This window comes from Prunus persica, chromosome G7 (assembly GCF_000346465.2).
Source record: "Prunus persica cultivar Lovell chromosome G7, Prunus_persica_NCBIv2, whole genome shotgun sequence".
Classification (NCBI taxonomy): Eukaryota; Viridiplantae; Streptophyta; class Magnoliopsida; order Rosales; family Rosaceae; genus Prunus; species Prunus persica.
In genome coordinates, this window is record NC_034015.1 from 22087522 (window position 1) to 22111348 (window position 23827).

Below are 23827 nucleotides of genomic sequence, written 5' to 3' on the forward strand. Positions count from 1 at the left end.
AATTTCATGTTACCACACCAACAAGTTCCACCACTCATACTCAAATGCCATTTTTATATTCCAAACAACCACACTACCATTCAAGCCAATTAATTAAACCTTATTTGATTAGACAAAGATGATATCCAATTTCAAGTGTCTTCATGGGTGTGAGAGAACATTACCAAACAATGACAACTAACTGTGTATATAATCTCCTCAGTGTGGGTAGGCAGCACAGGTAAACTTAGGGAACGTTACTATAGGAGACACAGCACAGTTAAACTTACTTTCACCACCATGAGTGAGATCAAATCAAATAAGGTGAATTTCCATTCTAGCTGATCGAGTCAAAGCGTTTTTCATCACAGAGTCCCTTCACTACAACCCCCATCAAAAAATTCAAACAAGGCCAATGATTTCCAAACCCGTCACATATCTTGATGCGTACGTACCTGTTACTTCTAAAAGCAAACTAAACTAAAAACATCTCTGATTTCTCTGACAACAAGATTTATGCATATTAGAAAGTTAAAAACAGAAAAATAAAACAAAATATCATGTTTTTTTATAGAAGAAACGTAATTTATTAAGCAAAAGAACACAGAGGTGGATAAGGCAACCACCACCGAAGAACACAAACAACACCAACCCCTCCCAAACTAACAAGGAGGAACAAAACCGAAAAACCACAGAACAACACAACCCCCAACCCTCAAATAACCGCAGCTGCCATATCCCTCATAATAGTGGAAGAAGTGTAATCTTTAAAATCTTTTGTAACAGAAGCCCACAAAGCTGCCCAGTACTTAAACTCTATCCCACAGATCACTCACTCCCACTCCCTTATAGTCTTCAAAAATTCTCCTATTACGCTCCATCCAAATGTTCCAGAAAACCGAGTGGACCAAACAGCCCCATAAGGTAGAAGCACGCTTCCCCGATCCCCAAACCACAAAGTCAGAACAAAGGAAATCAGAGCACCCTTTCGGAATCACCCAAAAGTCCCAACCTCCCTCCACAAGAGCCCCCCAAGACTTAAGGAAAAAGGGCAATGTAAGAAAAGGTGGTCCACACTCTCCTCACAATGCTTACATAACACACACCAATGAGGAGACAGATACATAAAAGGTCTTTTCCTTTGGACAAGATCCGAAGTGTTAACTTTCCCAAGCGCCACCAACCAAACAAAGACTTTGACCTCAGGGGGAGATTTGGCCTTCCACACAAGAGAGAAAGGAGGAAAGGTCACAACCCTCCCCTTGTTGCGCAAAAAGGACTGAAAGGACTTGCAAGTGAAATAACCCAACACTTCAAGATCCCACCTTCTCCTATCCCTTTTAGAAGCACACAATCTGAATCCTTCCAGAATTTCCAGCAACTTAATCACCTCGGCAGTCTCCCTTTCATTCAGATTTCTCCTAAACCCAAAATCCCAATTATGAGGAAAAACCTGAGAATCAACAAAACAGTCAATGCTTAAGGAATGCTTTGAAGACAGCGCAAACAAGCGCGGAAAAGAGTCCTTCAACAACCCCTCCCTAACTCAACTATCCTCCCAAAACCTGACCCTATTCCCATTTCCCACCTCGAATCTGCAGCAAAATATTATGTTGAACATCAACATCCAATTTTATCATCAATTTCCTATATCATACATAATAAGATTTTGCAAAACCAGATACGAGAGAAAGAAGTACGAATATCATGTCCATGATCAACTCTGAACCATGGTAAATTGTAGCAAATGCAAGCTCAAATTGATTCAGTTAATCAACACCAAACATACTTGATACCAAATACTTAAAGAAAGAAATGCATGTATCCAAAAGATAGTCACAGTTGAAACTAATAAGCAACTTACACAGCGTCATCCAAAAACAAACACTTTGAGAAACTTGACAAGGGAAAAAGTTATATGAACCTTGAATATTTTATGACGAGTTAAACTTCTAAGTGCGACTTTTATTGCTATCTGAACTCATCAAAAAGCTAAATTCCACAGCAGTGTCAAACCAAAGCAAGGAGAATGATACAACACTATTTTCTACGCTTGTTGGGACCAGTCTTGTAGCCACCCTTTGTAGGCTTGCCCCAAGGTGTTCGAGAACCTTTCCCACGAGAACCACTACTCTTGCTCTTACCCTCACCACCACCATGAGGATGATCTACTGGATTCATTGCCACTCCTCGAACAGTCGGTCTGCGGCCTAACCACCGGCTCTGCCCAGCCTTGTAGAGCTTCTTAGGCTTATTTCCTTCACTGGGGACCGTACCAATCGTGGCCTGGCACTTAGAATCAATCCACTTTTCAACACCCGAAGGCAGTCTCACTAGACACCTTGAAGTGGGTTCTTTCAAAATCTTTGCGCAAGTACCTGGTGCTCGAACTAACTTGCTGCCTTGTCCTGGGTGCACCTCGATGCTGTGTATTTTGGCATGAATATGCATATCAGCAAGCGGCATGCACCTTCCGAATTGTGAATTGATATCATAGTGAAAAAACTGATTACTTGTCCCACCCACATCTGTGGAAATATCTTAACAGTAAGATTCATTTTGGCAGCAAGAAGGTAATGAAAATGTAGCTTTGTTCAAGAATTCACTTAAAATCTCCACTTGGTCAAATTAACTCAAGGGCTGGAGTAGAGTCAGCAGACATTTCCACTTTGTACAAAAGCAAGCAACAACAACACTTATAGTCAAATTGGGTGCTCCTTGTCCAACAAGTGAACATATTCAGGCATAAAAACAATTTTTGAGTGAGCTTAATAAAGCAGCAAAAATCACAGTTTTTGCCCACTCATAGTTCCCCAAAAAAGCAACAGTGAAAATTGAAAACCTCATTTTTCTTTGCCCTACATTTCAGAGCAATCAAACAGCAATTTGGCTTAAATCTCATCCTCAATGTGTTTAAAGCACAAGCAACCTATATATAAATATTATATATCAGCTAATTTAAATTCAGCTGCATACGATTTTTCCAACGGTACGATAATAAAAAATATATATACAACAACAATTCTTTTTCTGGTTAAGGTAGATGTAATGAGGAAATATGTCGAAATACCGGTGGAGAGAGTGCGACAGGCAGTGGTGGTGCTGATGGCGTTGAAGTGGCCGCCGAGGAGCCTGTTGAACAAGGTCGATGAAGCCGCTCGAGCTCTCCACACAGCCATTCGACCGCTTCTAGGGTTTTCTTTCTCAGTTACTTCCTTGTACCACGTCACTCACCAGCCAAGTTCTTAGTGGGACCAACGAAGATACTGAAGTACAACGAGAAAGCTGACTTGGCTACCCAAGGGTATTATCGTCAATCTAATTTACTAGAAACAGCGGGCGTCGTTATTGGGAAGTGGTGGTAAGCTAAGCTAGTAACAGCTCTTTTATTTCATTCCCATTTCTCTGTCTCTCTTTCTCAATGGCATTGGCGGCGACCATTTCTTCAGCTCATCCCTCTCCGAAACTGTCTTCGTTTTCGTCGGAGCATCCTCCTCTAGCCTTAGGGTTCTCTGATTCTCTAGCGTTTCCTTCGACGGGTTCAGGTGGTACTTGGAGATCAATAAGCCACAGCTATGATCGCAATAAGCAGCAACTCGCCGTCTCTGCTAGAAGCTTCGACGAGAAAATCGCAGATAAAGCCTTCTCTTCAAACGGCTCTTCTCCTTTGGCCAGCCGCTCCAAGTATGCATGCAATTCTATAATTAATTAGATTAGATTAATAATTAATGATCATTCATTCGATTCGATTGGTTGATTTATTCTTTGATTAGATTAAATTACTTACAAGTTACAATGAATGAAGCAGGGTAAGAAGGCACGCGATTTCAGTATTCGTTGGGGATGAAAGTGGAATGATAAATCGGATAGCAGGGGTGTTTGCGAGGAGGGGTTACAACATCGAGTCGTTGGCTGTGGGTCTAAATAAGGACAAAGCACTCTTCACTATAGTTGTCTCTGGAACCGAAACGGTGTTACGCCAAGTGATTGAGCAACTTAACAAGCTTGTCAATGTTCTCAAGGTAATATTCTTAAGCCAAATCATTGAAGATTTTATAATTCTTCTTTATCATTCATTGATGAACCTCTTACAATTAACCAATGTTTTTTTTTTTTGAGTTGTTGATTACTCTGCATTTATTTGTTTTCCTTACTGATTTTTCAGTTTTTTTATATAAATATTTTACAATGTGATGGGTAGGTTGAAGATCTCTCCAATGAGCCGCAGGTAGAACGTGAACTAATGCTTATAAAAGTTAATGCCGATCCAAGTTACCGTGCTGAGGTAGTTACAGAGCCATCCCTGCTATAAATTTGGTATTCAACATAGCTTGTTTCCTCAAGGTTTTTTGTTTTGTTTCTATTTCCCAGATAAAGTGGTTAGTGAATATCTTTAGAGCAAAAATTGTGGATATCTCAGAACACTCAGTAACCATCGAGGTAATGATTGGTAGGCCTTTCGATGAGAGCATGTATACATTGATTTTACCAAGTTACTTAGTTTTTTTAATCATCTAGGTGACAGGAGATCCTGGGAAGATGGTTGCTCTGCAACGAAATTTTAGCAAGTTCGGGATCAAAGAAGTTGCAAGAACCGGAAAGGTGTCAAATTAATAGAGCATCAATGGAATTCTAGTCGTTTTTCTTCTCCTTCTAGCATCTCATATTAATAGTCTTTTAATGATGTATTTCATGTGTCAATATGTTTACTTGTTCTTGCCTGTAGATTGCCTTGAGGAGGGAAAAGCTGGGTGCATCTGCTCCATTTTGGCGATATTCAGCAGCTTCATATCCAGATCTTGAGAGAACAGTTCCTGTTGATGCTCTTGTGGGGGATGAAAACAGATTAGCTAATGCTGAATCTGATATATCTTCGGGGGTATTTACTTCTTCAGCCTTGCATTTATTTAGCCCGCATCAAAAGCATCTATTTTACTCTGTTTTTTTTTGTTTCATGTGCATCTTTCAATTTTGAGATTGAGACAGATTGGAATTATTAATAAATGGGGACTTTTTGAGTCTTTTTTTAAACTTGTACTTCATAATAAATAGAACTGTTTAATCATAAGGTCTTTCATTATGCAAGATTCATTGTGAAAGTTCCTCGGTAGCCCATTTAAATCTTATGAAAGAGCCATCCTTGAATGCAATCATTCCACTTTTATCTTGAAACAGTGATGTATTCTATCCTTTTTTATGTGATGGAAAATCATTATTGACTCATAGATTGATCTATATATTTGTTCATGAAGGGTGATGTTTATCCCGTGGAGCCATCTGATACCTTTACTGTCAATCAAGTTCTTGATGCTCACTGGGGTGTTCTCAATGACGAAGATGTAAGTAATCTTATTATTGATAAGATTGATTTTTTGGTTTTTCTCTCTTTTAATGGGATGCAAGTCATATACCATATCACAATCAATGAGTTGTGTTCAAATATATGTAGTTGGAAGCTGATATAGGGAGTTTAATAGAAACAAGTGATTAATGAGTTGTTATCTTCACTTCGTATCAGAGACTGATGTGATTTACATTTGAAAAGGAAACTAGATAATGAGTGATTGCCAGTCTGATATTGAACTGATAGTGGAACCAAATATATTCCACAGACATTAAGTTTATTTTTTAAGCGTGGTGTGTCATTGCAAAAACTGAACCAACTAGATTTAGACAGATAGTTGGGTTTACCAATTTAGCACTAGGATGTGGTCCCTGAATATGTTGTATGGTGAATACATGGACGGAACTTCTGACTCGTGCATAATAGTTTTCTCTGAGAACAGCTCATCACTAAAGGCTTTTTATGAAATTAAGATCTTATATGTTTATTTCCCTAAAATTTCCTCATAGTTGTTGATTTATTTTTTCTTAAGCTACTTGTTTCAGACTAGTGGACTTCGATCACACACTTTATCCATGCTTGTGAATGATGTTCCTGGGGTTCTTTACATTGTTACCGGCGTTTTTGCTCGAAGGGGTTATAACATTCAGGTATATTTCTTCTGACCATTGTTATCTTCTAATACACCATCTTTATTTTTAGACCTGGAATAGTTAATCAAGTCTTGGTCGAATTTTAGACTTAAGAATCCTTTGGAAATATCAGATATTAAATTGAGAAATTTGGTTTCCTTCTGCTGTTATTTCCTCCTTTGTCTTCTGTTGAGGTAGAAGTTTTAGGCATTTGTTATAATTGAGCTGGTTTCTCGTTTCCAGAGTTTAGCTGTTGGCCATGCAGAAGTTGAGGGGCTCTCTCGCATTACTACTGTTGTTCCTGGTACAGACGAATCAATTAGCAAGTTGGTGCAGCAGCTTTATAAACTTGCCGATATTCATGATGTGAGAATGTTTAACTATTACAAAGAATGCATTTGTTTAATATGTTAAAGTAAAATTGATTCGTTCTCATCTCTTATGAATTGTGATGAATGCAATGAGTAAATTTAATGCTACTTGGTTAATGCAAATTTTGTATATGCATGAGTTGTGTGCTCTGCACCGCATATTCTTGTTCTTGTATTGATGTTTTGACCTGAATCACCTGATTGTAACCTCCCCTTCTTTCGAAGTCATTGTTATTTGTAAATGATGGTTGAAAGCCAAGGAGCATGAAGTATTACCAGTCTGTTGTTGTCTCCCTGCAACTTAATAAATCGATCTTGGATATAAGAGAGGAGAAAAGAAATAAAGGATCCAAACCCAGCATAGAAAGAGAAAGGTATAAAAGGGTGGGGGAGGATCCATACCCAGCAGTCCAGCACTCAGATATCTCATCTTGACTTCATAACTTCTTTGCACCCTTAACTTCCTGAGAGTAATAGTTTTGGACCTTTCTTCCTTGTGCTCTTGTTAAGGAATTATTTTTTATTTTTTATGTTTCATAAGTTCAGCATCCACAAGACTAATATTATCGTAAGTCTGTTTCTGTTAAGAATACAGTCCTTGATGTAAGTTGTGAACCTAACAGATTTCTGCAAATTGTAACTTTGTTGATGGCGGATGACTTTTCAGGTTCAAGATCTTACCAACTTGCCATTTGCTGAGCGGGAATTGATGTTGATAAAAATTGCTGCAAATGCTGTTGCTCGAAGAGATGTGCTTGATATTGGCAACATTTTTAGGGCCAAGGCTGTTGACGTCTCTGACCACACAATAACCCTTGAGGTGAATATGCCCTTTTCATATATACAATTAGGGGAATACACCTGACATGCCATGACCCAACATGAATTGCATGTGTTAAAGAGAATAGACATGCTATGTATTACCTCAAGATGGTGTCTGTGGGGTGGGGTAAGGTAAGGGGCCATTTTACATTGTTAGAGCCAAATCTCATTCTGCCACAGTTGCTTTACTTCAAGTGGTAGGGTTAATGAGGCATGAAGTCCAACCGTTAATCTCTAAATTGGGTTGTGGCCTTCTCATGTTCTTGGTTTCTTCAATAAGATTTATTTTTGTTTGTTGGTAACTTGGTGCTGATCATATTGATCAATTTGCTTTTGTTCAGCTTACGGGAGACCTGAACAAGATGGTTGCACTGCAGAGGTTGTTAGAGCCCTATGGCATTTGTGAGGTCTGTCCTGCGAACTTAGTAGACTTTCGAATTTTTTTGATAAGGTTGGGTTGCATTATGAGTCTTGGCTTTCACTACTACCTGGAATGTTTGTTTTCCCACCTTTTTCGATGAGTTCTTGGTTAGTTTTTGGCTGTTTGTTTTGTTTGATTCTTGCTTTGATGTATGAATAATTCTGGTAATGTTTGTGTGTTTTGCAGGTGGCACGCACTGGACGAATTGCGCTGGTGCGTGAGTCAGGTGTGGATTCCAAACACCTCCGTGGATACTCTTTTCCTCTGTAGTTGTAGTTGGCAGATTTTGATTAGGAAACTTGAGTTATAAATGTGTGCAAGTTTATTTATTTATTTAATTTCATAATATATAGTCTCAACGGAACTTGTTTCTTTGCATTACAATAAACAAGCTCGGAAGAAGATCCACACCTGGGTAATCTTTGTTTTTTTTTGTTTTTTTTTCCAACGAGCTTTGTGGTATGGAGATGTATGTGTACAGCAGAGCCAGTGATTCAGGAGAACCTACGAGCACCTGTTTAATGTTTTCCAACATTGCGACCTGAGAAGTTTGAATGCTATGCTGTTTATTTAAAATAAAATTTTTTGACCAAAAAGAGGGGGAAAAGAGAAAAAACAAAAACAAAAAAAACCACGTATAGCCGCGCGGCTATACTATTAATTGAAAAAAAATAATCCAGGTATAGCCCGGCGGCTATACTATTTATTTTTAAAAAAATAACCCGGGTATCGCCGGGCAGCTATACTATTAATTTTTTAAAAAAAGATTCAAGTATAGCCTACTATTATTTAAAAACAAAAGGCACCAAGTACAGCCGCATGTGATACTATTCATTTTTTTTTAAAAACCAAGTATAGCTAGGCGGTGATACTGTTAATTTGGAAAAAATAACCCAAGTATCGCTGCGCGGCTCTACTATTATTTAAAAACAAACGGAGCCCCGTACAGCCGGTTGGCTATACTATTTGTTATTAAAAAAAATTCCGGGTATAGCCGGGCGGCTATACTAATAATTTAAAAAAAAAGCAGAAGTCTAGCCGCCCGGCTATACTATTATTTAAAAACAAAAGGCACCAAGTACTGCCGCTCGGCTGTACTATTAATTTAAAAAATGACCCAAGTATAGCCGGGCGGCCTTACTATAATGTTTTTTTAAAAAAGGACCCAAGTATAGCCGCCTGGCTAAACTACTTATTTTTTTAGAAAAAGAGCCGAGTGTAGCCGGTATAGCCGCGCGGCTATACTATTTATTAAGAGAAAAAAAAAAGAGGGAGCAACAGCGCACCCCCTTTAAACAAGCTTACAAAAAATTGTACAAACCAAATGCATAATGTAATTATATGCCTCAAATTACACTTTACAATAATCTTAATTTTGCCATGTAGCTAGCAAGCAACAGGTTTAGATATCCCAACCCAAGTGTGATGAAATGAAAGTCACTCTCGGGAAACTACAACCACCTGCTTTCCGACATTGTTGCCTGCAAAGAGCCCGATCAGAGCTGCTGGAGCGCCCTCAAGGCCTTCAGCTACATCTTCCACGTAGGTTATCTTCCCTTCTTTTATGGCAGGCAGAACCGTTTCAAGAAACTTTCCATAAAGGTGATAGTAATTGAAAACCAGGAAGCCCTTCAAGTGGACCTGTTTCATGATCAGAGACATTAAATTGTGTACACCTTCAGGCTGCTCCAGGTTGTACTGTGAGATCATCCCACAAGCTGCAATTCGGCCATTCATCTTCATGTTTAGTAGCACTGCATCAAGCATCTTTCCCCCAACATTGTCAAAGTATATATCGATTCCTTCAGGGAAGTACCTGTTAACAAAGATCATTCATTTTTTAGAAGTTTATTTTACACCAAAGTAATGGAATATATATATACATATATACAGGAAGAGGAGCAACAAGCACTAAATTAATGTGATACTCACCTTTTCAAAGCTGCATCAAGGTCAGGTTCGTCTTTATAGTTGAAAGCCTCGTCAAAACCAAACTTGTTCTTCAGCAAATCAACCTTAACTCACAGAAATAGTATTATAATTATAGGCAGAGAATTGTTGAATAAAAGAGAAAGCGGCTAAGCAGATAAGCTAAGGAAGGACTAGTGACCTTTTGTTTGGTTCCAGCACTACCAACAACATAGCAACCAGAGAGCTTTGCAAACTGGCCAACAAGCTGACCTACTGCTCCAGATGCTGCTGAAACGAACACTGTCTCTCCCTTCTTAGGAGAGCAAACCTCATAAAAACCAGCATAAGCAGTCATTCCAGGCATACCTATACATAAAAAAGCAACTACATGAGATGAAAGAAGCAGCGGCAGCTATAGCCTATAGCATCATTAGCATAATAATAATATACCAAGAATTCCAGTATAGTAAGAGAGAGGGACGTCGTGGGTGTTGTGAATCTTAAACAAAGACTGAGTTGCAGTGCCAGTGATGAGACTGTATTCTTCCCACCCGGTAGTTCCCCAAACCAAGTCGCCTTCCTTAAACTTGGGATCTCCGGATTCCAACACTTTACCCACTCCATATCCGCTTATAGGCTGCCACAGCCAACCATCTCAGTCAGACAGATCTGATGTCATGTGTTATAAAAAAGCAGAGAAAAGCAGAGCAGAGAGACTGACCGAACCGGGGTTGAAGGAGTCGACATAACGGGCGCCAGGATCGTACTTGGTCATGCGTCTCCTCATATAAGGATCGCACGACAAGTAGAAGTTCTTCACCAAAACCCCCTCACAACCTTCCGGAAGCTTCAACTTTATAGTGCCGCTGTTCACTACTTGCATGTCGGATTCTTTGGGGAAGCCAGACACGTAGTCCCTCAGAATCACCTGCTTGTTCCTGATGATCTTGATCACTCCATCCTCACTCGCCATTGATTTATTAATTGCTTGACTATTATGAATGCAGACAGAATGAGTTGCCAATAATGAATTATGAATGTAGCTGCTGCTTCTTCATTTGAATTTTGAAGGAGTTTTTATAGAGAGTGTTTGCTGTAAGTCTTGTTTGTTTGTGCGGTTCTAGTGATCTCGTCTGGTCTGAAACCAAGACTCTTCTCTCTCACTGTTTGTGTGCGTACGACCACACGTGCCGAAACATCATCCATTCATCCACACCAGTTTCGACTTCGCCGAATCTTTAGTCATATGGACGACGTCGGCGCCTACGTCGTCAGCTAAAAATAAAACAAGAAATTCAGTCCAATGATGACGTGGGTACATACATCATCATCAAATCCAATCGCTGAATGTGAATGTTTGCTCCTTTATTGTTAGTCATTGGCACATTGCCGTCCTTGTAAACTAGATGCACTAATCCTTCTTCCTGTTTGTCTTTGCCTACTAATGACAGAAGAAAACACTTCAGTACGCCTCCTGAGTTTTTTCTTTTTTAATTTAAATAATTTTTTGGTTGGTGGCACTAGATTATTCTGAGATCTGCATATTATATTCAAGTGTTTTAGTTCCAATAAATTTCTTTTAAAGAATGATCTAAAATATAGACAGCTTCGAGTTTTTCTTTTCTCAAATTAAAAAATTTAACATAAGGGCATCCTTGCCAGAGAAAGATGTATTATATGTATATGTTGTTCTTGGTATTGTTAAGGATGGATACCTTCCAAATTCCAATGACAGCCCACAAGTGACAATGATACGGAGTAGAGGAGAATAATCGACCCAAACTTTGTCATACTAAAGGAAATTACAACTCTTTGCATATATGATTGAAACAACATTTATAAAGGAGACACAGTTCTCGTCAACAGAATGACGTACAAGAGCAATTCTTGTCACAAACCAGTACAAGCTTCAGTTTAATTTCAATGCATAAGTTGCATTTACAATAGATAACACCACCATATAGCTAAAAGGTTCAGAGGTATAGAGTTGGTTCAATCATTCTCGGGAAACTACAACAACCTGCTTTCCTACATTGCGGCCGGCAAAGAGCCCAACCAGAGCTGCTGGAGCGCTCTCAAGGCCTTCAACTACATCTTCAACGTACGTTATCTTCCCTTCATTTATGGCTGGCACAACCATTTCAAGAAACTTCCCGTAAAGATGATAGTAACTGGGAGCCACAAAACCTTCCATACGGAGCTGTTTAGAGATCACAGACGTTAAATTATGTACACCTTCTGGTTGCTCAAGGTTGTACTGTGAGATCATCCCACAAACTGCTATTCGGCCATGGATCCTCATGTTCAGTAGCACTGCATCAAGCATCTTTCCCCCAACATTTTCAAAGTATATATCGATGCCTTCAGGAAAATATCTGTTAAGAAAAATCATACATTTAGACCTTTCCTTCTTTATTTTACACCAATATTATGGAATATAGGAAGAGGAGCAACAGCCGCACATACTGGAGGCCTCTCCTTATTTATTTTGCTTTGTTCATTTTATACCTTTCAAGGAGGGGTCGTACCACCAAGACATGAGAAACTCAGTATATATAGCTCCAACAGATGAAAATTATAGACAAGGAAACCCCTCCTCGTTATCGGACATAGGCAAAGCTTCAAATAAAATCTCGATTCTGATGCAATACATTTATATAAGGCTCACCTTTTTAAAGCAGCAACCAAGTTAGGTTCTTCTTTATAATTGAAAGCCTCATCAAATCCAAACTTGTTCTTCAGCAAATCAACCTTAAGTGACAGAAACAATATATATATATATATATATATTACAAAAAGAAAAGGAAAGAAAAGTGTAAAAAGTTCCAGTGTAATAGTGAACGCTGTAGAATGACACTATCAGAGTCATTGACCATCGGATGAATATCAATTGAGTGCAGCATGTTGAAAAATAAAACTAAACGAGTTTAACACACTTGATGAGTGACTGGTCCCCAATATTTGTACTGAGGAACAAGATTTTCTCTTCTATTTTCCAAGTATGTTATTATTTTTTAACTAACATTTTCAGGTTGAGAATTTGGCAAACATCAATATACGTACATGTTTCTAAAACAAAATCAATCTGAATCACAGCTATGAATTGCCAACTAATATGCTAGTCCGCATTGACCACTAAATTGCAACGACTCACCTTTTCTTTGCTTCCAGCACTCCCAACAACATAGCAACCCAACAACTTTGCAAATTGCCCAACTAGTTGACCTACTGCTCCAGATGCTGCTGAAACGTAGACTGTCTCTCCTTTCTTAGGAGAGCAAACCTCATAAAAACCAGCATAAGCAGTTATTCCAGGCATACCTATATAAAAAGAATACATTAGATGAGCCTTGGGCATCAAGCAGGACATATCTTGCATTACAAATTAAGCCTTGCATATACATCTGAAAAGTACATTTCACAATGGTTTAAATCTATTAGGATGGATTATTTTGTGATCACGTTCAAGCAGAAAATGGTGCTACAGATCCAGGCAGGTAAATTACTGCATGACAATCATACAAAATTTGAAATTATGTACCAATGTCATTCGAGGGATTAGGCCCTCACGAGCTTTGGTGTACTTACACTCACAATAATCAAGTATCAACCTAATATTATAGATTTCAGAAAGCTAGCTACTTGTAGCAGAAGCTATTTTCAAAAAGAGAACTTTTAAAATTGACAGTGGGGGGAAATAGCAATAGCAGCATACCCAGAATTCCAGTATAATAAGAGAGAGGGACATCGGTGTTGTGAATCTTAAACAGGGCCTCTGTTGCAGTGATGACACTATATTCCTCCCACCCGGTAATTCCCCAAACGAAGTCGCCTTGCTTAAACTTGGGATCGCCAGATTCCAGAACTTTAGCCACTCCATATCCAGTTAAAGGCTGCGAGAGATTCAATATATCAATGTGTAATCATTAAAAGTAGAGAAATCTTAAATTGAAAAGGATTAGCATAAAGCAGAGATATTTAGATACAAGAGGAAGAGGGTTTTGGTTTTAGATCATTAAATCATCCCGAACCGAGGTTGAAGAGACTGACCGAACCGGGGTTGAACGAGTTGACATAACTGTCGCCGGGATGGCGCTTGGTCATACGGCCCCTCATATATGGATCGCAGGACAAGTAGAGGTTCTTCACCAAAACCGCACCACTCGAAGAACCTTCTGGAAGCTTCAGCTCTGTACTGCCAGTGGTCACTAGCATGTCAGATTCTTTGGGGAAGCCGGAGACTGTGTCTCTCAGGATCACCTGCTTGTTCCTCATGATCACTTCCTCTGCTGCTCCTATGAAACTTGCAATTTGCAATTTGCTTGAGCTTTTACCAATAACTTCTGCTGCGGCTTCTCTCTCTCTAAGGAATGTATCCGATTCATATTTATAAAGATTTTTTTTAAATGAGTGATTTTTATAGAGATTATAAATTTTTAATTAGTTTCATAGAATTGATAAAAGTGCTTTTAATAATTAGCCTTAAAAATATAAAAAAGTTATTTATTTAATAAATTTTTTAAAAGTCATTAACTTTTTTGAATATCACCAAATTTTTAAATATTTTTTAAAAATTATAATTGAATACCACTAGACTTTTATATACTTTTAAAAAATCTAAATTAAATACCTTCAAATTTTTAAACTCTATAAAAATCATTAAAAGTTTAAATTAGATACACTAATGTAAATGGGTCTACAAAGTTGTATGCGTGCCAATTGATACGAGCAATGTCAACGGGTCTGCTCGATGATTTTGTGTCTGTGTGACGTGTGCGTATGACACGTGTGAATAATCCATTACATTTCGACTTTGCCGATTTCGAGTCTATCGAACTCCACCCCTTAAGGCAAAGTCTAAGGCAAGGGCAAGCTAGGGCAAGCAAGGGCTGACACTATTCACGTGAATAGTGTCAGCCTTGCCATTTGTGGTTCCACCCACAAGGGCAAAGTCTAGGGCAATTACTATTCATTGTACTTTATTTCCTATTTTTTTATACTTTAAATCATTAATTTTGATAATCTTTTGTAATTAAATTTTCGGATAAGATTTTCGGATGTGAATCTCGGTTGCCACGTGTCTTATTCCAGATAAAATTTTCGGATATTCATTAATAAAAATTATAATCTCAGATTTTCGATAAAATTTTCACCCTCTAAAATTGTGCCACGTGTCCCATGTCAGATAAGATTTTCAGATATTTTTAAAAAATTATAATCTCATATTTCAGATAAGATTTTTACCCTATAAAATTGTGCCACGTGTCCCATGTCTGATAAGATTTTCAGATATTTTTTTACAAATAGTGATCTCAGATTTCAGATAAGATTTTCACCCTCTAAAATTGTGCCACGTGTCATCTCTATCTTCTGAATCCCTCTATATAACTACACCATCAACACCACTCCTCTCACACCATCTCTGATATATTCCTTCATTTCTCAGATTTTACAATTTCCCATTATACTCTCAATGTCAAACTTCAGGAGGGTGTTGGAGAGGCAACAGAAAGAATGGGAAGAAATCCAGCGTAGACGTGAGGAAGAAGATCGGGACGCCGATGAAGAAGAGGAGGAAATGCTTGAAGTAGCTGCGGTGTGTATGATGAATCAATCAAGCCAACACCATCGTCGTCGTGCCCCGAATGTGGACAGACGCAGAGAGTCTCGGGGTAAGAATCTCTTGGAGGATTACTTTATCCCAAATTCGTTATATCATGCTCATAAGTTTCGAGAGAGATATAGAATGCAGCCACATTTGTTCCAAAAAATCATGCATGATATTTGTAATTACGACACATACTTCATTCAAAAGCATGATGCTGTTGGAGTTTTGGGTCTTATCCCGGAGCAAAAACTTACAGCTGCTTTGCGGATGCTTGCTTATGGGGCATCTGCAGAGCAGGTGGATGAAATTGCAAGGATGGGAAAATCTACTATCCTAGAGTGCTTGGTGAGATTCTGTGATGCAGTGGAAAATTTGTACACGAGGGAGTACCTTCGCAAACCCACTCCGAGGGACCTGCAAAGGCTTCTACAAAAAGGCGAGGCTCGAGGTTTCCTAGGAATGATCGGAAGCATCGATTGCATGCATTGGCAGTGGAAGAATTGTCCTACTGCGTGGCAAGGAGACTATGGGAATCGGAAGGGCCAAAAAAGTATCATTTTGGAGGCCATAGCTTCATTCGACACTTGGGTTTGGCATGCCTTTTTCGGGGTTGCCGGATCTCAGAATGACCTCAATGTCCTTGGTCAATCCCCGGTGTTCGACGAGGTATTGCGAGGTCATTGCCCTCAGGTCACATACCAAATCAACAATACCGTATACTCTGGTGCGTACTACCTTGCCGATGGAATTTATCCTAGGTGGACGACATTCGTGAAAACAATTCCGAATCCCCAATCCGAGAAGGAAAGAAGCTTTGCTTCATTTCAAGAAGGTTACAGGAAAGACGTGGAAAGGTGTTTCGGTATCTTGCAAGCTCGTTGGGCAATTATCAGGGGTGCTGCTCGGATGCTAGACGAGGAGGTGCTGAGGAGTATTATGATGACTTGCATCATCCTCCACAACATGATTGTGGAGGATGAGTATGACTACGATGCTCCAGAGGTGTTTGAACCCGATCCTATGAACACGGCGTTGACAAGAATATATGAAAGGCCGATGGGACCAAATGGACTACCAATGGAGCCCGAACCATTACTTCAGGATGGTCGATTCAACAACCCCATGATTGATCGTTATCAAGAAATGCAATCTTCATATGTTCACGAAAGACGTCAAGTTGACTTGATCGAGCACTTGTGGCAGATGAAAGGCAATCACAATGGATGAAGGCTACATTCGTGATTTGTTTGGAATTATGCTTTGTTTTTAATTATGCTTTGTTTTTGTGTGTGGTTCTTTGTTTGGAATTATTATGATTTTGTGTGTGGTTTGTTTTGTGTGTTGTTTGCAATAAATGAAGGTTTGTTTTTAATTAATCTTTGTGAGGAATGCTCAAATGTTTGTAATAAATAGTCCAATTATAGAATGCTTTTTTGATTGAATAAAAAAGAAACAATACAACAAATTAAAGGATAATACAACAATTTTAAAAAAAAAACAACAATTATAAAAAAATACAACAATACAATTTAATGGTTTTTATCATTTAGCCAATCCGTATTGCTAGGTCCGTCGTCATGGAAAAGTTTTCTTCTCATCACATCCCTTCGTTTATGCTTCCAATAAGCCTTTGTTTCAGGAGACATATGGCTCGTATCCATGGCCATGATTTTCATCTCTCTCTCATCGTCGTCTTTTTCTTTTGCATGTTGCTTTTCAATTGCAAAGGCTTCCAATCGTGCCTTGTCCGCTTCATCTCTCCTCAAGTCTCTCTCCAATCTTAGAGAGTTGTTCTTAGCTATTTGCTCGAATATTTGAACACAATCAATGTTCGAAGTGGCCCCTCTCTTGGCCTTTGCCGCCTTTCTCCCAATAGGTCTCGGCGGATGTGGGAGTGGTGACTCCGTTTCCATTGGGGAGTCCAATGGCGATTCGGTTGATGGCGATTCGTGGAGCGGCGTCTCATGCAACACAACCGGGGGTGCGGTAGGAATAATTTTGAATCTGGAACAATCCTTGACAATTTCCCAACATTGGAAATGCACAAAACTTTTTTTCCCTTGCCCCGTGGCACCGAACCACATTTGTGCTTGTATGATCTATTCAAAATAAATAATTGGAAGTGCATTAAAAAAATATACAATGCAAGAAATTATAAACTATTTTGAAATGCAAGAATAAAATTGATTATGTAAATAAATATAGACAAATTGAAAATGCAAAAACAAAAATTGATTATGTAAAGAAATAGAATATGCAATAAAAAAAAGTTACATTAAATTGATTAAAATGGCAATTAAAAATATTTTACCTCATCGGAAAGATTCGCACCGCTCTGAATGTTGTCCTTTGCTTTTGTCAAGGCATTTCTCCATTTCCCTAACTCTTTGTTTAGAATTTTCCATCTACTAGACAAAGCCATTTCGGTCCGAATGGAACCCGATCTTTGACAAAATTCTCCATGAATTTTGCTCCACATATGATGGAACTTCATCTCATTGCCCGTGATAGGGTCATGACTAACGTTCACCCACGACTCGCACAATGCAATATCTTCTAGGGTTGACCACGAGCCTCCGATTTCAACAGAAGATGACATTTGTTTATTTTCTACAAATGGAAAGTTGTACAAAAATGTGAGTGGATAGTAAAAAATATTGGAAGGAGAAGAGTTTGTATGGAATTGGTGTGGAAAGTGGAAAATTATGAGTAGAGAGTAAAAAATATTGGAAGGAGAAGAGTTTGTATGGAATTGGTGTGGAAAGTGGAAAATATGAGTAGAGAGTAAAAAATATTGGAAGGAGAAGAGTTTGTATGGAATTGTGTGGAAAGTGAAAAATATGAGTAGAGAGTAAAAAATATTGGAAGGAGAAGAGTTTGTATGGAATTGGTGTGGAAAGTGGAAAATATGAGTAGAGAGTAAAAAATATTGGAAGGAGAAGAGTTTGTATGGAATTGTGTGGAAAGTGAAAAATATGAGTAGAGAGTAAAAAATATTGGAAGGAGATGAGTTTGTATGGAGATTTGGTGTGGAAAATGAATTATGTGAGTGGAGAGTAGAAAATGTTGTATGGAGAAGAAATTGTATGAAGATTTGGTGTTGAAAGTAGATAAAATGGTTAGGTATTTATAGGGAAAAAATACATAAATTTTTGGTATTTTTTTAAAAAAAATTTCAGAATTTTTTCGGATTTTTTAGGATTTTTTTTAAATTTTTTTGGCCAAAAAAATGAGAACCGTAGGATTTCTGAAAAAAATCCAATCGGAGCCACCCGGTGCCGACACGTGGCAGGTAACCGTTGGTGGTGACGCCATCGCTGACGTCATGATGACGTCAGCACACTTCAGTCAAATTTTTTTTACCGTTGGCGCGTGTATTACACGGGCCAACGGTAAAAAAATTTGAATTTACTGCGCTGACGTCATCATGACGTCAGCGCTGACGTCACCTTATCTCAGGCTCAAACCCAGTCCATTTTTGCCCTTGGGCCTGCCCGGGTTCGTGGGGCCCGCCTGTTGCCCGGGCTGATTTGGCTGCGCTGGAGGTCGACTTGGGCTGCTTGGGGCCTGTTGCCCGGGCCAGCCCGCTGCGCTGGAGTTGGCCTTACAGACACGATTGCCTATTGTGAAAATCCATCTATGCATTTTTTTGGTTTTCTTAATCTTTCGGGATTGGAAATTAAGACCTCTTCCAACTTGACTTGGGAAGGAAATGTTACACCCGCCCTAATTTAAACAGACGACAACAACCACCACCAAAAAAAAAAAATAACACCCTGCAAGTTGCATGGATTGATTGAAAGATCAAAAAAGTTCAACAACATTTATTAAACAAGCTTCGCCACAAACCTTGTACAAGTAGAACAAATATAAGGTTGTAAATGGAGAAGAGCATTTGCTTGCATTTGCATTTACAGTAGATGATGATTCTACCGTACAGGCTAGGCTAGGCTAAAGAAAGAAAGAAAGCTTCAGTTCAGAATTGAGAGAGAGAGAGGCATGGAGGAGAGCGTCGAGTCTGATCAAGTCATTCTCGGGAAACTAGAACCACCTGCTTTCCTACATTGCGCCCCGCAAAGAGCCCAATCAGAGATGCTGGAGCGCTCTCAAGCCCTTCAACTACATCTTCCACGTATGTTATCTTCCCTTCTTTTATGGCAGGCAAAACCATTTCAAGAAACTTCCCGTAAAGATGATAGTAATTAAAAACCAGGAAACCTTCCATGCGGACCTGTTTAATGACCAGATACATTAAATTATGTACCCCTTCTGGCTGCTCCAGGTTGTACTGTGAGATCATCCCACAAACTGCAATCCGACCGTGGACCCTCATGTTCGGCAGCACTGCATCAAGCATCTTTCCCCCAACATTTTCAAAGTATATATCGATGCCCTCAGGAAAGAACCTGTTAAGCCAGTCAGTGCACACATTTAGTTCATATATAAGCAATCACCCAAAAGTAGGGAATAGATACAGTAAGAGGACAGAGACATGAGTTTCTATATAAATATGTCACTAGCCACATGCTCATACTGTATGTACATTTCACTTTCTCTTTCTCTGTTTCAAGATTGGGGATCAAATCAGGATATCTGTTAGAGATTACTAATGCCTTTTATAGGGCTTGCCCTTTGTAAGTAAGACATAACTCAAAAAAAAAAAAAACAGTTTAACTGAATTTTGATTAATACACCTGTAATACTGACCTTTTTAAAGCTGCATCCAAATCAGGTTCTTCTTTATAATTGAAAGCGCCGTCAAACCCGAACTTTTTCTTCAGCAGATCAACCTTAACTCAAAGAAATGATATATTATACATCTCTATATTAAAATATGGAATGAATGGGTAAACAAATAGTATTCTGAAATACTGAAAATGTAGCAATGACCACATCAAAGTTTATAGATGCACTTTCCACCATAATGTATTAAGAAGCATATGCTTACGCTGTGTCCAATGATCTGGACATTTTGCCGGCGAGAGTTCTTCAATCAGATGAAGCAGCAGGTTAAAGAATAAAACTAAATGAATTTTACGAACTTTATTATGAGGATAAAGAATATTGGTCACCAACATAATATTTGTACTTCTCAACATGTTCCCTTTATTTGTTAAATTTTTCCAGTCAACAATTTGCACACATCACTAAACACTTGTTTCTAAGCCAGACATTGTCATCCAATTTGAGTCACAGCCACAGAATTCCAACTAAAATGTAAGTTGACATTGACCAATAAATTGCAATGACTCACCTTTTCTTTGGTTCCAGCACTACCAACAACATAGCAACCAGACAACTTTGCAAATTGGCCAACAAGCTGACCTACTGCTCCAGATGCTGCTGAAACATACACTGTCTCTCCCTTCTTAGGAGAGCAAACCTCATAAAAACCAGCATAAGCAGTCATTCCAGGCATACCTATACATAAAAGCAAGTACATGCCTTGAGCATCAAACAGATTTATCATGCATTACAATTTACAAATCCATATTACTGAAAACTTGGTTGAACTAATTAGGATTCATCACTTCAGGAATCGCATTCAAGCAGAGGGCAAAGCTCCAGATCCAGGCAGGAAAATGACTGTATGACCCATTGAAGTAGAATCACTTTATGCTAAATAAATTCCCGAACTGCCAAACCACATTACTAATCTTTGAAAAGGAATGTGGTACATTGGTTTGTGAAAATCTAATTTATGAAGATTAGTGTGAGAATTAACAAAAGCAATTCAACTTAATATCGTAGAGGTCACAGTGCAGGGAGGATACAACTAGAGATGAAAATATACAAAAATCCTTTCATCATGAGGAAAAACAGTTGAACAAAAAAGAGGATTTTGACACAATCTGTTCACTTCTAACTTTAGCATTTGAATAGTCTAAAAAAATAAAAATGAACTAATATTGGTAGACTCGGGTCGGTACTCAACATAAAAGATTGTGGACAGGTGCTTGTAAATTATTCAAAGAAGTAGCATACCTAGAATTCCAGTATAGTAAGAGAGGGGCACATCAGTGTTGTGAATCTTAAAGAGAGAGTCTGTTGCAGTGATGATGCTGTATTCTTCCCACCCAGTCATCCCCCAAACCAAGTCGCCTTGCTTAAACTTGGGATTAGCAGATTCCAAAACTTTAGCGACTCCATATCCAGTTATAGGCTGAGAGAGGATTTCAATATCAAATGTGATAAAAGTTAAAAGTAAGAAATGCTAGCCTACAACTACAACATTGAGTAGACACTATCCTGGCCTGGGTATGAGTTGTAACTTATAAACGTCTCATCCAGCCGATGGCATAATACTAATAAAGCTTGGGTCCTGCATGTTCATTTGTTACAACATACATAACTCAAGTGTGGATTAGATATCTGATACGGACTAGTGAAGATAATTTCGCGAACAAGAGAAGAAGGATAATTGATATCATCACAAACAAACCACAAATCATCATAATTTTTCTCTCACACATAACATAATCATTAACATACAGCCCGAAAAATCAACAAATACGATAAAATTGTATAAAATTGTACTGCCGATCCTAAAAAAATGGGACTGGGTTTTTTTTCGGATGTATAACTCAGAGAAGAGAGAAATGCTAAAAAAGATTCAACCTTGATTTGAATTTGAAAGGAAATAAAGAAGGCAAACATTATCAAAACAATTAACAAGTTAGAGACTGGGCGACTCACCGAACCGGCGTTGAAGGAGTCGACATAACTGGCGCCAGGGTCGCGCTTGGTCATGCGGCTTCTCATATAAGGGTCGCAGGAGAGGTAGAGGTTCTTCACCAAAACCCCAGCAGTGGAACCTTCTGGAAGCTTCAGCTTGGTAGTGCCAGTGGTCACTTGCATGTCAGACTCTTTGGGGAAGCCGGAGACATAGTCTCTCAGAATCACCTGCTTGTTCCTCACCACGTCCTCTGCTCCTACTCCACCACCAGTACTCGCCGCCATTAACAATGCTGCTTTCTCTTCTTCTCTTTTTACTAATTGCTTGGCTTCTCTCCGTTTCTGTCTATTTGTGTGGAAATCGTCTTAATATTATGTTAATGCAGGCGGAAGGAAGACGATATGAACAATGATGGATATTTGAAGCGGTCGAAAACCAAACCAAAGATTATGTATGCTTAATTGCGTGTGCGAGCGTCTCTTTACTCTTTAGCGTGTTGCCGTTTGTGTGTGTATATTATTGCCACGTGTGTGAATAGTATTATTTTGCTATTCCTATTTAACCGTCTTTTATTATGTGAAATTCTTATAATGTGTTACGAAATGTGAGTCTTTCTCGTGGAATAAGGGGAGAAATTCTACTAATACAATGGGTGAAGGGCAAGATTGGTATGTCACACTTAATAGGAAAGTAGTAGTAAATGAATATAAGTGTAACGATGTGATCGTTGGCAATTTTTAATGGGTTGACATGACATGATTCGTTAAGAAAATGAGTGAAAAATACTAAACATGAACACGACCTATTACAATTCGTGAATAACACGACACAATCTGTTTCACCCATTAACTGTTAAGAAAATAAAAAAAAAGACACTGAAAAAATAATAGTAAAAAAAACTGAAGAAAAAAAAAAATCAACAAGAACGCGACCACATCACTATGGTTTTTTCTTTTTTTTGTTTTCTGGGATTCCTAAAAACCCAACAAACAAAGGACCAAATTCATCCACAAAGAAAATCCCACTTCATATATGATTAGAACGTAAGAACTGAAAAGTAAGTCATTTAACTTAATTTGACTAATCCATGAAGGATTTAAAAAACTCTACAATATTGTTTGAGAGAGAGAGAGAGAGAGAGTCAGGGGAATAAGAGAGGAAGAGGTGAAAGAGAAGAAGGAGATATAAATTTACAAAAATACCCATGCTCTTAACGGGTTAAGAGGTATTCGTGAATTGACATGACACGATTTGTTAGGTTAACAAGTGGACCCGTTATCAACACGACCCGATAACTCGAACTAGAATACTGAATTTTTCGTACAAATTCGGATCGTGTTAACTAGTTGTGTACAATATTGATCAGGTCTAGTTATACTGACCGAAATGAGAGTCCATATTTTGCCCTAAAGCTTAATATCGCTTACATAAATAAATGGAAAGAATTAAAATTAACATATCATTTTGTAAATAAATAAATAACGTAACATTTTCTATATAAGTAAATGATCATAAATGTTTATTTCTAATTACACCAATCATCAAAATACCATATCAATCCAAGATATTTATCTTTCTAACTACGAAATTTACCCTCTCTTAAAAAAACTATGAAACTTACCATCTTTTAATGATTACAAAACTTTAGTTGACAGAACTTTTTCCATTTATATCGTATGTACAAAAAGAAATTCAATTCACATATTGGCTGCACATATATATTTATATGTGCATGCATTTATGTACGACATATATAAGATATTAAACAACACAAAATTGTAAAAAAAAAAATTGAGGGAATTAGTAGTGATGATCAACAAGATGACTTACAGAGCCAGGGGTACAATGAACGTATTTGGTCATTCTGTGATGAGAATTATCCACTATGAGAAATCGCATCATGGGATCGCTCTTGACCAACACAGTTAAGCCTTGTGGAGGAACCTTGCACATACATGTCTGCCTCTGTGGGAAACCGTCCAGAAACGTACTTTCTCAAAATCACCTGCTTGTTGCTCATCAATTGTTGCTGCTCCATTTTTTACTACTTCTCCCAGGCCTGG

The 23827-nt window shown here is 38.4% G+C and overlaps 5 protein-coding genes across 6 annotated transcripts; 1 reads left to right on the top strand and 4 right to left on the bottom strand.

Moving 5' to 3' along the window:
• Positions 1751-3225, bottom strand: LOC18771152 (60S ribosomal protein L2, mitochondrial). The gene is made up of 2 exons (XM_007202544.2): positions 3050-3225; positions 1751-2507 (listed from the first exon to the last, which is right to left on the bottom strand). Exons 1-2 carry the CDS (start codon positions 3156-3158, stop codon positions 2020-2022), a joined length of 597 nt encoding a protein of 198 aa, XP_007202606.1. The 5' UTR covers positions 3159-3225; the 3' UTR covers positions 1751-2019.
• On the top strand, positions 3149-8103 carry LOC18769654 (acetolactate synthase small subunit 2, chloroplastic). 2 transcript variants are annotated; one of them, XM_007201903.2, is made up of 12 exons: positions 3149-3663; positions 3788-4001; positions 4181-4264; positions 4351-4419; positions 4498-4581; positions 4706-4858; positions 5232-5318; positions 5869-5973; positions 6199-6321; positions 6994-7146; positions 7490-7555; positions 7756-8103. In XM_007201903.2, the coding sequence occupies exons 1-12, from the start codon at positions 3401-3403 to the stop codon at positions 7837-7839; spliced, it is 1485 nt and encodes a 494-aa protein (XP_007201965.1). In that variant the 5' UTR covers positions 3149-3400; the 3' UTR covers positions 7840-8103. The 2 variants fall into 2 exon arrangements, with proteins under 2 accessions (XP_007201965.1, XP_020423649.1); XM_020568060.1 differs by having other exon boundaries at positions 3351-3663; positions 3785-4001; positions 7756-8101.
• On the bottom strand, positions 8837-10562 carry LOC18769053 (2-alkenal reductase (NADP(+)-dependent)). The gene is made up of 5 exons (XM_007202205.2): positions 10202-10562; positions 9931-10117; positions 9680-9846; positions 9502-9584; positions 8837-9385 (listed from the first exon to the last, which is right to left on the bottom strand). Exons 1-5 carry the CDS (start codon positions 10451-10453, stop codon positions 9007-9009), a joined length of 1068 nt encoding a protein of 355 aa, XP_007202267.1. The 5' UTR covers positions 10454-10562; the 3' UTR covers positions 8837-9006.
• On the bottom strand, positions 11242-13878 carry LOC18769346 (2-alkenal reductase (NADP(+)-dependent); the record flags this gene model as incomplete). Its single annotated transcript, XM_007202270.2, has 5 exons — positions 11242-11855; positions 12149-12231; positions 12635-12801; positions 13196-13373; positions 13531-13878. Coding segments are annotated over 5 exons (1155 nt in total), but the record flags the coding sequence as incomplete, so codon positions are not given.
• On the bottom strand, positions 18852-22226 carry LOC18769406 (2-alkenal reductase (NADP(+)-dependent)). Its single transcript, XM_020567731.1, has 5 exons — positions 21785-22226; positions 21074-21251; positions 20343-20509; positions 19796-19878; positions 18852-19494 (listed from the first exon to the last, which is right to left on the bottom strand). Exons 1-5 carry the CDS (start codon positions 22046-22048, stop codon positions 19116-19118), a joined length of 1071 nt encoding a protein of 356 aa, XP_020423320.1. The 5' UTR covers positions 22049-22226; the 3' UTR covers positions 18852-19115.